At 45.0% G+C, this 12,877-nt stretch overlaps 1 protein-coding gene across 1 annotated transcript; it reads right to left on the bottom strand.

Annotated features, from left to right (window-relative positions):
* Positions 1 to 4,309: 4,309 nt before the first annotated feature.
* On the bottom strand, positions 4,310 to 9,891 carry LOC141244751 (keratin, type II cytoskeletal cochleal-like). Its single transcript, XM_073669016.1, has 9 exons — positions 9,466 to 9,891; positions 8,535 to 8,743; positions 7,777 to 7,837; positions 7,596 to 7,691; positions 7,316 to 7,480; positions 7,107 to 7,232; positions 4,728 to 4,948; positions 4,607 to 4,635; positions 4,310 to 4,497 (listed from the first exon to the last, which is right to left on the bottom strand). The coding sequence occupies exons 1-9, from the start codon at positions 9,889 to 9,891 to the stop codon at positions 4,310 to 4,312; spliced, it is 1,521 nt and encodes a 506-aa protein (XP_073525117.1).
* Between the last annotated feature and the right edge of the window lie 2,986 nt (positions 9,892 to 12,877).

The raw sequence follows: 12,877 nt of genomic DNA on the forward strand, positions 1-12,877 counted from the left end.
CCAGTACAGACTGGGAGACAAATTCAGAGCCGCAGATGCGGTAGACAAACAGAGTAAAGTGAAACCGCAGGTGCAGTAGACAAGGCTGAGCAGAGCAGAACCGCAGACGCGGTAGACAAGGCAGAGCAGAGCAGAACCGCAGACGCGGTAGACAAGGCTGAGCAGAGCAAAACCGCAGACGCGGTAGACAAAGCTGAGCAAAGCGAAACCGCAGACGCGGTGGACAGGGCTGAGCAAAGCGAAACCGCAGACGCAGTGTACCGGGCTGAGCAAAGCGAAACCGCAGACGTGGTGGACAGAGCTGAGCAAAGCGAAACCGCAGACGCGGTGGACCGGGCTGAGCAAAGCGAAACCGCTGACGCGGTGGACAGGGCTGAGCAAAGCGAAACCACAGACGCGGTGGACAGGGCTGAGCAAAGCGAAACCGCAGACGCGGTGGACAGGGCTGAGCAAAGCGAAACCGCAGACGCGGTGGACAGGGCTAAGCAAAGCGAAACCGCAGACGCAGTAGACAGGGCTGAGCAAAGTGAAACCGCAGACGCGGTAGACAGGGCTGAGCAAAACGAAACCGCAGACGCGGTGGACAGGACTGAGCAAAGCGAAACCGCAGATGCGGTGGACAGGGCTGAGCAAAGCGAAACCGCAGACGCGGTGGACAGGGCTGAGCAAAGCAAAACCGCAGACGCGGTGGACAGGGCTGAGCAAAGCGAAACCGCAGACGCGGTGGACAGGGCTGAGCAAAGCGAAAGCGCTGACGCGGTGGACAGGGCTGAGCAAAGCGAAAACACAGACGCGGTGGACAGGGCTGAGCAAAGCGAAACCGCAGACGCGGTGGACAGGGCTGAGCAAAGCGAAACCGCAGACGCGGTGGACAGGGCTAAGCAAAGCGAAACCGCAGACGCAGTAGACAGGGCTGAGCAAAGTGAAACCGCAGACGCGGTAGACAGGGCTGAGCAAAGCGAAACCGCAGACGCGGTGGACAGGACTGAGCAAAGCGAAACCGCAGATGCGGTGGACAGGGCTGAGCAAAGCGAAACCGCAGACGCGGTGGACAGGGCTGAGCAAAGCAAAACCGCAGACGCGGTGGACAGGGCTGAGCAAAGCGAAACCGCAGACGCGGTGGACAGGGCTGAGCAAAGCAAAACCGCAGATGCGGTGGACAGGGCTGAGCAAAGCGAAACCACAGACGCGGTGGACAGGGCTGAGCAAAGCGAAGCCGCAGATGCGGTGGACAGGGCTGAGCAAAGCGAAACCGCAGACGCGGTGGACAGGGCTGAGCAAAGCGAAACCGCAGACGCGGTGGACAGGGCTGAGCAAAGCGAAACCGCAGACGCGGTGGACAGGGCTGAGCAAAGCGAAACCGCAGACGCGGTGGACACGGCTGAGCAAAGCGAAACCGCAGACGCGGTGGACAGGGCTGAGCAAAGCGAAACCGCAGATGCGGTGGACAGGGCTGAGCAAAGCGAAATCGCAGACGCGGTGGACAGGGCTGAGAAAAGCGAAACCACAGACGCGGTGGACAGGGCTGAGCAAAGCGAAACCGCAGACGCGGTGGACAGGGCTCAGAAAAGCGAAACCACAGACGCGGTGGACAGGGCTGAGAAAAGCGAAACCGCAGAGCGGGCAAGAACCGCTGGAGCGGTAAGCAAGGCAGAGCAGAGGGGACAGGGCTCTGTTCACACGGAACAGACTGGAAGGGAAAGGCAGAACCAGGTACACACAGGATACTTACAATGAAGTAGCGAGTGGACTCTAAACTCACAAACGGGAGTACAGAGACAACGAGTAGGAGATAGGTATGGGATCAGATTCTGCAGGAAAAGGGAAGGTACGGACATAGAGAAAAACAGGTAACAGGCTAGGAGAGTATACAGACAGTCTAGGTATGCGGCCCCTAGAAGGCAGAACGAAAAGGCTAGGAGCGTGTTCAAACAGGAACAGGCAAGATACAGGAATGGGTCTAGGTATGCGGCCCCTAGAAGGCGGAAAGAACAGGCCAGGAGCGTGTTCACACTGGCCTGGAAATACAGCCTCCAGGATAGGCAGAAGACAACAGGCTAGAAGATAGTTCAGACAGGACACAGTTCAGACACGGTAACTGATACCGCAAAGCAGGAAACATAGACGGGACCTGGCATATCAGTGACCAGAAGCCAACTGACAGAACACAATTGGGACTTCCTCTTTTTCTTTCCCCTTCTTCAGGCTCCGTGCTGTGTCCCCCGAACATGGAGCCCGCTTGTTTAACGGCTGTCGCGACAGGAGCTGCCCTTGGCTAGCACAGCCCCTGGCGTAATGTCCTGCGCCTCCACACTTCCAGCAGGTCGTGTCTCTGTCTGTGTAGGGCTGCCTCCCTCCTCTATGGAACTCTCCTGCAGGGGGGGTCCTGAATTCAATTCTTTCCATAACTGGGGCAATCAACCTGGGTATCTCTGGTGTGTTGGTGCAGGGGTCTTCTTGAGACTGGACCATTCATCCCGCATCTCCTGTATCTCCTTCCGCATCTCTCGAGCCCATTGCGGTTCAGCTGCAGGCGGGGTGGGTACCTCATTACTCCGGACCATCCCTGCCAGGGCTGTCACACCCATCTCCTGCTCTCTCACACATGCATCCGCCCCCACTTCTAGAAAAGTCATACGTGGGTTGGTGCGCAGGCGCTCCCGCAAGGCCTGCTTCAGCTGCACATCCCTGAGGCCTGCCACAAACTGGTCCCTTAAGATCACGTCAGGGGGGCCCATTCCCAAATTCCCCATGTCGTCTTTTCTAGTGATATAGGCATGCACCCTCTGTAAGGCATTAACATACTGCATCACAGTCTCCACCTCCTGCTGCACTTGTTGAAACAGTCTTATCCTCAGCTCTCCTACATTGGTGGGATCCCCATGCATTTCCTCCAGTATCTGCACCACTTTTTCTACAGTATCCCGGTCATGGGGAGGGCGGTACATCACGGACTGTCGGGTCTCGCCGTCCAGGGCCAGTAAGGCTATTTCGGCTTGCATAGCTGGGGTCATCGGGTGCATACATAACATACTCCTAACTCTCTCAATCCAGTCCCACAGCATCATATTGTCCCCGGTGAACTTTGGGAGATTACTGAGCATGGCCCCCAGTGGCAAGCTAGATTTAGGGGCTCCCAGGATGGACTGCTCTGCAATGTCTGTGTCTAACGACTGCATCCTGCCGACTACGCCAAATGTAACACAGGTACTTTAGACGCAGTGACACAGAAACACAGAGCAGCCAATACAGGGTTAATAAACAGGGAAAGTTTATGATAACAAGATGAATCTCCACGCAGGGAGTAACAGGGGAAAATATGGGGAAATAGCAGGTATTAGTCTGTAACTGACAGTTTCCGGTTTAACTAGATGTAGCAGAGTCAAACGACAGTTTTTTCACTTAGCTGACTTGTATCCTCCACAAGGCAGTTGCCAGTTGGAGCTGGTGACGCTGTCTTCAGGCTTCCCCGCCCAAACAATGCTCCGTCTTCTGGCGGCAGCAGGCGGTCTCCGGTTTTACCCGCTGAGCCCCAAGTCCATAACAGTGCACCTCACATGCTCAGCTCCACGGACCCTGCGTCTCTTCTCCCTACAATCAGCTTGACTCCTCCGGTCCACTGCACTCAGATCCCTTGCTCCAAGTCCTGTAGCCAGGAGCCTGGACCCTCTCACACTGCTCTGCTCCGCAGGACCCAGCTCCGCTTTCCCGCGCAAACGTCCTCATCTCTCCCTCTCTCTCGTCACACCAGGAGTCCCTCTGTCACCTGACCTCCCAGCTCTCTCTCTCTACACACCCCCTGCTTCCCTGTCACATGACTCCTCTGCTTGCAGTCTGTCCTCCCCCTGCAACAAGAGGTACGGCCCCGGCAGTTCCGGATCCCTTGCTCTGAAAGTACTTACACCCCGGTCTTCCCCCTTACAGTCTCATAGAGAACACAAAGGCACTCAGTTGAGCTCAGCATTGCTATGTATGGGGGTCTCGGGAGAGATAGCTGTCAGCACAACAATCGTTTTACTGAAAGTGCTGACAGATATCCAATGTGTATGAGGGCCTTTATTCCATCAAGGCAGATATTATTAGTTTTTAAAGTGTAACATTGCATTTCTTAAATTTGCATTAGATAAGAGTCAAAAATGTAGTGCCATGCAAATAGTGGTTTATTACAGAAAATTTAAGCGTAACAGAAATGGATTTAATTCAAAAGAGCGAAGACAAATACTTAAGCAACCAAAGTGAAGATCAAATATGAATGAAAATTAAAAGTACAAGCCCAAAACTGCAGTAAAGGTATGACAGCTTTTCCACTTCAGCAGTGGTGCTTATGGCTGGAGTGATGTTTGCTGGAGCTGGAGTAATGCTTGCTTGTATATGAGTGGCCACAACTTTTTCCGCTGCCAGAACTGAATCCACCTTTATGATGATGATGATGATTATGTCCACCATGAGAAGATGCTCCTGAATGGTGATTCCCTCCTGTGCTTGAGTGCAGGACAGCTAGAAATAAGAAATTGTGTTAGTCTGAAGAATAACAGAAATCTTGCAATTTAGCAATTTATCTGGGACCCAAAAGTGTGGATTCTAAATAATAAGGTATTTCACTTACAGATGCTCACTGAGCCATCAGAAGCCAATCTGGAATAAAGCAAAAATATGTTAACCGGTAAGTTCTATGGCTATATACTAGTGCATTTTTATTTTTATATCTTTATAGAATCTGCAATCACCTGCTCTCTTCTCCTTCCAGCATTTTCTTATAGGTGGCGATCTCAATATCTAGGGCCAGCTTGACATTCATCAGCTCCTGATATTCTCTCAGCTGGCGAGCCATGTCCTGCTTGGCCTTTTGTAGAGCAGACTCCAATTCAACCAGCTTAGCCTTTGCATCTTGGACAGCAGCTTCACCTCGTTCCTCAGCCTCACTGATTGCTGATTCCAGAGCAGCACGCTATAAACATATCAAAAATTATTATGTAAAATTGAATTGGTGCTCTGCAAATATTAATCTTCTGGAGACATGAGTGAATCTGACAAAATTTAATCTGGCATTTGAATTTGGCCAGGAAATTCGATATACATCAAATTTATTCAATGCAAATTGAATGTGTCCTATACTCACTTTGCACCTCACCTGTCCGGTCACCGCAGCTCCCCACATGATCTTCTGCTTGCTCCTTCTATCCAGCTTTGGTCTACTCTTTAGTGTTGACTCCTTGGCAATGACTAGGCCTCGCATGACATGATGACACAAGGCAATGTACGTCATTAAGTCTTGTGATGTCTAGTTAGTATTCGGGGTGCCAAAGAATAAAGACTGAGGATAAATAGACCAAAATTGGAGAGAGGCAGCCAGTGGAGGACTGGAGGAGGAGATCCAATGGCGAGGCTCGTGAGAGGGCGAGGTAGGTTTTATAATGTTTTATTTTTTAACCTCCGCACTGTCTTAAAAATAATCCAGTAAAATGAAATCCAGAATTCATTCTGCTTCATTCAAGTGAATTGCAAAAATGTGTGCATTGCAAAAAATCCAATTCTGGCAAATCCTAATTTTAGGGGGAAATTAGTAGTGAATTTCATTCGCTTTGAATTGATTTGCTCATCTCTGCTGCTCCTCACGTAATATTGTTCCAGTGACTTGTGTTCTACCGAGGGCTCACGATGTGTGTTTGTTACCCAACTCATACCTCATACTTATTTTTTAACAAACAATATTTTTGCTACTTTTAGAGCATTCTGGAATCAAGACTATAATCATGTGTTTTATCACTGATTTGAGTAACTAATCCAATTAAATAGGATTCTCCAAGGTGGCCTTCTATAATGACACATTCACTATCACTGCATTTAGAATGTTAAGTCAAAGATTTCAAGAAACTATATTGGCTGAACAGTGGCAAAAGGATTTAGCTTCATCGTAGAGCAATGCAGACTTTTTGCTTTGGAAATTAATGGTGGTTCTCCTCAATCTTTTCTTATTAGACCAAATTTGAATGGGAGTTTTATTCACGGTTTCTATACGGACAGCAATATCTGGACTAACTGCAGTCATTCTGACCCAAACTAACAGCCTATGTGTCCATGAGGCTTTAAGATTGGGTCGAGAGACCCGTGATCAATTAGTGCATTGTGGTCTATTTAAGGACCTTTAAATATGTCCTTCTGAATCTAAACAGTTACCAGATGCGGTTGTGGTACTGCACATTTTGACCAATCAGTGCTGCTAATATCAGACAGTATAAGGACACACCCCTGTGACAAGAGAAATAGTAGCTCCCAGTTGTCAATTTATTTATATACTAGTAGAAGGAATAACAGAGGAATTGTCAAATGCAGGGTTATTGGAAAAGATGATCCATAATTGTTATTTTAAGGGGAAAATAAGTTTTTACTCATCCAGATATGTCGGAGGAACAGCTAACAGATCTTCTTTAATAAAAAGAAAACTAAAACAATCAGTCAATATACCGAATAGGTTCCTCACAGCTTCTGAAATTCTATAAAGAAGCACTCCTCCTCCTCCCATCAAAGCTTTTATCCTCACAATATATTGCAGTCATCAAAGTATAAAGCACTGCGTACTTACAATTGCTCATTTTTCCTTTCTACCCAGCTAATACTTCTCTTTTTTTTTCTTTTTTCTGCTCTATGTAGAAACAGGAGGGTTTTTTTTCCCTGCATGAGTCATCTCTTCTTCAACTCCAAACCCAGCTGCTCTGCTCCTCCCCATGCAAGGGAGTTTTACAGTGATGACTAATGCAGGGAAAATAGGCTTGCTGTTTCTACATGGAACCTAGAAGGATTAAGCTAGGTTGTTTATATCACGCAATGTTATATACTTAAGGGAAAAGAGAAGAATTAGCTGGGTAGAAAGGAAAAATTAGCTATTGTAAGTACACAGTGCTATATAGTATGATGATTACAATTTATTAATGGGATACAAATTTTGATGGGAGTGCTTCTTTAAGCCATTTATTAAGGATTGCTATATAATGTGGTAGACAGTTTACCATTTCCATATATACTGGTATATAGATATATAGATAGATAGATGTATATATGCAAAATGTAATATTTATTCATTTAGTATCTTGCTGGATTTTATTTACCTGGGATTTAGCACATTCAATCTCTCCTTTGAGTCTCTGAATTGCTCGGTTAAGTTCAGCAATCTCGTTCCGACTGTTCTCCAGATTATTGCCATTTCTTCCTGCTGCCATACGAAGTTCATCAAACTGTTGATACAGGAGAACACAAAGATAGTAAGCTCAATGTAAAGAAATGCGGTGAATATTTAGTATGTGAGTCTAAGACTCACCCTTGATTGGTACATGGCCTCGGCCTCAGCTCTGCTCCTGTTGGCAATCTCCTCATATTGGGCTCTGACCTCAGCGATGATGCTGTCCATGTCCAGGTCTCGGCTGTTGTCCATGGACACAACTACTGAAGTGTCTGAGATCTGAGCTTGGAGCTGACTGATCTCCTGTAGCAGTAAAAAATAATCAGAATCAAATAGTATCTTATTTTATTACTGGATCATGTAAAGGAAAATATCTAAAAAGTATTGGTGGTATATGACAAAGACTAAATATTTTTACCGCATCATAGAGAGTCTTCAAGAATTGTATCTCATCGGTCAGTGAGTCGGCCTTAGCTTGTAGTTCAGCTTTTCTAATATAAGCAGCATCAACATCCTACAAAAATATGGTAATTGGGTAAATAGTTTGTGTCAACTAATATTATTACTTAGATATGGAAGTTTGAAATGTTAATACATACCCTCTTTAGCAAGACAAACTCATTCTCCGCTGCTGTGCGTCTGTTCAATTCTTCCTCGTACCTATGTGTGGCATGTCATGAATATTCATATTGTATAAAGTCATTTAATTCTGCATGCTAAAATGTAAGTTTGACCTTAATACAACTGAGCGTGCCTGTGTCCTCTACATGGTCAAGTGCAATGCTCATTTTTCTTCTTGTAACTCTTTATTTGAGAATATCCTATTCCTTTCAATTGGATTTTAATGTGCAAACCACCATATGTGTCACAGAATACAGATTCCACTTATGATATAAGAATATGTGTTAAAGTGGACCTGCCAATAAATCTGTAAGGAAACGTGGCAGTAAGAGCTCAATTTCTCTGTAGCACCACCACAAGGGAAGTTAAAGGGCTTATCTGGGACTCACAACTTGGTGACCTTGAATAAGAGTAAAATTGCAGTTCTCGGCAATGGCTATCAAACAATATACAAAGCGGTGGTCTACTGCTCTGTGCATTGTTAAAATATGGTTAGTGACAGATCAGATATCCACTGATTGATGGGGGTGCTGGGTGTCAGACCCCGATCAATCCCATACTGATGATTATATGAATAGCTGATCGATGCGTGAGTCCCAGGCAAACCCATTTCAGCATTCAAAGAGGTGACACTGATCTTGAAACAAGATTGTCCAAGAAACCAAGTCAACATATTTTTCAATGGTAATAATACCTGAAATGCATCCTAGATAATTTTTCACAATTATTTTCTTACTTTCTCTTAAATTCTTCCATTGTTTCCTCCATGTTGTTCCTTTCTGCTTCTAGACGAGAGCTTTCACCTTCCAGATTCTCCAGTTGTCTCCTGAGGTTGCTGATAAAAGCCTCAAACAGAGGTTCAATCTGGCACCGGGCTGTTTTCTGTTCTTGTAGAAGAGCCCACTTGGTCTCCAACATCTTGTTCTGCTGCTCCAGAAATCTTACCTACATGTATAAAAATGCAGATACTAAAGTACAAGTATTATATTGTACTAGGAATTATTATGAGCTATTACATATTAGAATTTTTTGTGTTTCGCTTTGTATGAATCCATAAAAATGGCGACTGGCTATGAAGAGCTTAAAAAATAAAAAAATTATACTCACCCGCCCTCACCTTTCTTGTCGCACAGTCCTGCAACCTATTCTTTTGTCCAGTGCAATGTTTTTCTCTGGCACTTAGCAGCTTTGTTTTTTAATAGGCCTCACGTCACCTCATGTCGGGAGTTGGAACTTCAAAATGACCCACGGCCTAGTCAGAGGCAATTATGCTAGAATATGGAGGAAGACACCACACTGGACAGAAGAAGAGTCCGTCCAGAGCAGACTGTAAAGTGGCACAGGTGAGGGCCAGGTATGTAAATTATTTCTTATTTTGTTTTTCATATGTTTATTATGTTCTGGGGTCTGGAAACATCTTAGAGCATAATAATGTGACTTTAATTTGCATCAAATAAATTCAAAGCAGTTTGAATTTCCTGACCTAATTAGCATGAATCAAATTAGAATTTCGGCAGATTCGCTCATTTACAATATTCTGCAAACTACATTTTTATGTAGGTTCACATTTTTGAATATACTGTATGTACATATACTGAATGAATATATATATATATATATATATATATATATATATATATATATATATATATATAAAACTAACTCACCTTGTCAATGAAGGAGGCAAACTTGTTGTTCAGTCCTTTGATCTGATCCTTCTCATCAGTTCTCACTCTCTGAATACTTGAGTCAAACTCCAAATTTAGCGGAGCGAGAAGACTCTGGTTTACAGTAACAGGGGTTATCCCTGAAGAACAACTTGACCCTCCAAAACCACCAATGCCTCCAATTCCAGATCCATGTCCACTTTTACCCATGTGACAACCTCCAAGTGAGATTTTGTGTCCTTTGGATCCAATGTTATGGGCGCTTGAGCTGCTAAAACAATGTTGAGTCTTGTGTCCATGTCCCGTGTGTTTAGAAGAGTGGGATAAGATGCTGTGAGAGCTGGAATGTTTAGGTAAAGCAACAGAACAGGAGCTGAAGTGCTTGTGTCCAGAGGAGGCGAGGATGGAGTGATGAGATGATGACATGGTGGCTCGTCTCACGATGGTGGTGACTTACGGAGAATGTACGGTTGATGAAGACTTCTGCTGTTCTGAAGACCTTCTGTTTGTGGTTTTTATACTTGAATTGGTTATTAGTAGTCTCATAAAATGATTACAGCTTCATGAGTGTTGTATAGTAGCATCATTTGTTTTAGTTTATAGAAGGCAGTTCAGCAACACGCCTGCATTATGACAGCCATAATGAACATTATTGGCTGTGCTCAGAAGAATGAATATTTTCTTCTTTTAGACATAGTATAGAGCTAAAATAAAGATAATACTAAAAACTATAAAGTTCACAAAAGATGAAAATAGTCAAGTGTTTGTATACTTATACATGTACTCTCCAAAAGCTCATGGATGATAGAATATTACAAAGGATATCATGATACAGGTTCATAAGAAATAAAGAAGAAACAAGTATTAAATAGACCAGGTTTACCCCCTTTGAATCAATGCGAACATTTTGTCACTTTTTTAATGTACCTAGTATGTTAATGGTTGCCAGAAGGTAAAAAGGGGTTGAACTGCATAAACAAAGGGGTATATTATCTCCTGAATCCCCCTGTATACACTAAAAATACCATTTGAATTGCTCCCGCGCTGTATTTAATTGAATATTGTCCGGTCTGATGTATGACATGACTGTGGCGACAGTACCTGCTCTCTGGTCCTAATCGCCATCCTCTGGCGCTTGATGTGGATGACGTGTCCTGCGTCATCTATATTATTATTATTATTATTATTTATTATTATAGCGCCATTTATTCCATGGCGCTTTACATGTGATAGGGATATACAGTACAGACCAAAAGTTTGGACACACCTTCTCATTTAAAGATTTTTCTGTATTTTCATAACTGAAAATTGTACATTCACATTGAAGGCATCAAAACTATGAATTAACACATGTGGAATTATATACTTAACAAAAAAGTGTGAAACAACTGAAAATATGTCTTATATTCTAGGTTCTTCAAAGTAGCCACCTTTTGCTTTGATGACTGCTTTGCACACTCTTGGCATTCTCTTGATGAGCTTCAAGAGGTAGTCACCGGAAATGGTCTCCTAACAATCTTGAAGGAGTTCCCAGAGATGCTTAGCACTTGTTGGCGCTTTTGCCTTCACTCTGCGGTCCAGCTCACCCCAAACCATCTCAATTGGGTTCAGGTCTGGTGACTGTGGAGGCCAGGTCATCTGGCGTAGCACCCCATCACTCTCCGTCTTGCTCAAATAGCCCTTACACAGCATGGAGGTGTGTTTGGGGTCATTGTCCTGTTGAAAAATAAATGAGGGTCCAACTAAACGCAAACCGGATGGAATAGCATGCCGCTGCAAGATGCTGTGGTAGCCATGCTGGTTCAGTATGCCTTCAATTTTGAATAAATCCCCAACAGTGTCACCAGCAAAGCACCCCCACACCATCACACCTCCTCCTCCATGCTTCACGGTGGGAACCAGGCATGTAGAGTCCATCCGTTTACCTTTTCTGCGTCGCACAAAGACACGGTGGTTGGAACCAAAGATCTCAAATTTGGACTCATCAGACCAAAGCATAGATTTCCACTGGTCTAATGTCCATTCCTTGTAATCTTTAGCCCAAACAAGTCTCTTCTGCTTGTTGCCTGTCCTTAGCAGTGGTTTCCTAGCAGCTATTTTACTATGAAGGCCTGCTGCACAAAGTCTCCTCTTAACAGTTGTTGAAGAGATGTGTCTGCTGCTAGAACTCTGTGTGGCATTGACCTGGTCTCTATTCTGAGCTGCTGTTAACCTGCGATTTCTGAGGCTGGTGACTCGGATAAACTTATCCTCAGAAGCAGAGGTGACTCTTGGTCTTCCTTTCCTGGGGTGGTCCTCATGTGAGCCAGTTTCCTTGTAGCGCTTGATGGTTTTTGCAACTGCACTTGGGGACACTTTCAAAGTTTGACCAATTTTTCGTACTGACTGACCTTCATTTCTTAAAGTAATGATGGCCACTCGTTTTTCTTTACTTAGCTGCTTTTTTCTTGCCATAATACAAATTCTAACAGTCTATTCAGTAGGACTATCAGCTGTGTATCCACTTGACTTCTGCACAACACAAATGATGGTCCCAACTAGTGTTGAGCCACCCCCGTAGTGTTCGAGTTCGGTTCGGTTCGTCGAACACCCGTGTGTTCGCCGAACTGTTCGTCGAACTGTTCGTCGAACACCTTCGAACACCGTTAAAACCAATGGCAGGCAAACAAAAACACATAGAAACACATAGAAAACACCTTCAAAGGTGTCCAAAAGCTGACAAACTGCTCAGAAGACACAACTAACACATGGAAAAGTGACAAGTACATATAGTCATGCGAAAATAAAAGAGGTGGAGGAGTAAAAGGAGGGGGAGACACAGATATAGGCATGTCATGCCCTTCTAAAATCCAAAAAGTGAGAAGCCGACACGGCCAGTCCGCTCCTGCCCATGCCACCTCCGTGTCGCCGGGTTTGTGCCAGAGCCGCGGTGAACCCTGATGGCCAGCCCCCCTCTCCCAATACTGGTGCCTGTCCGCTGGTGGGTCGAGCGAGCCCCCCTGTGGTGGAGGCAGCTCTAAGCTTTTTAATTTAAATTGTCTCTCTAATTTGAATGAATACACTTTAAATCCATTTACAAGGATCTATTGGAGGGCAAGTCTCATGCCAGCAGCTGCGTAATTCCAGCTCCAGTAGCGTCCACTAAAGCTGCTGCAGTTAAAAAGCTTTTATAAGGATCGAGCTCGGCTGTCCACCGCAAGGCATCCTACTGCCAGTCCCAGCCCCTATGCCTTGGGGTGCCTCCTGATGCTCTTCACTGAGTATCCCATGGTCCCGAAGCATTTCCTTTGAAAAAATTAAGTGTCTAAACTACAGGTGGTGTAGCTTGCTTAACAGCCGGGATAATCCGCTGACTAGCAGACACTGCTACTAGGCACAAAGTATTTCCAGGGCTAGATGCAGTTAAAAATTT

Source organism: Phyllobates terribilis, unplaced genomic scaffold (genome assembly GCF_046119375.1).
Source record: "Phyllobates terribilis strain yellow unplaced genomic scaffold, ASM4611937v1 Scaffold_2__4_contigs__length_985480577, whole genome shotgun sequence".
NCBI classification, from domain to species: domain Eukaryota; kingdom Metazoa; phylum Chordata; class Amphibia; order Anura; family Dendrobatidae; genus Phyllobates; species Phyllobates terribilis.

Coding starts and splice junctions, on each gene's coding strand:
- LOC141244751 (XM_073669016.1), bottom strand. CDS start 9,891: ATGTCATCATCTCATCACTCCATCCTCGCCTCCTCTGGACACAAGCAC. Junction 7,692..7,776: donor AGTTTGTCTTGCTAAAGAGG/GTATGTATTAAC, acceptor ATATTTTTGTAG/GATGTTGATGCTGCTTATAT. Junction 4,498..4,606: donor TGATGGCTCAGTGAGCATCT/GTAAGTGAAATA, acceptor TCTTATTTCTAG/CTGTCCTGCACTCAAGCACA.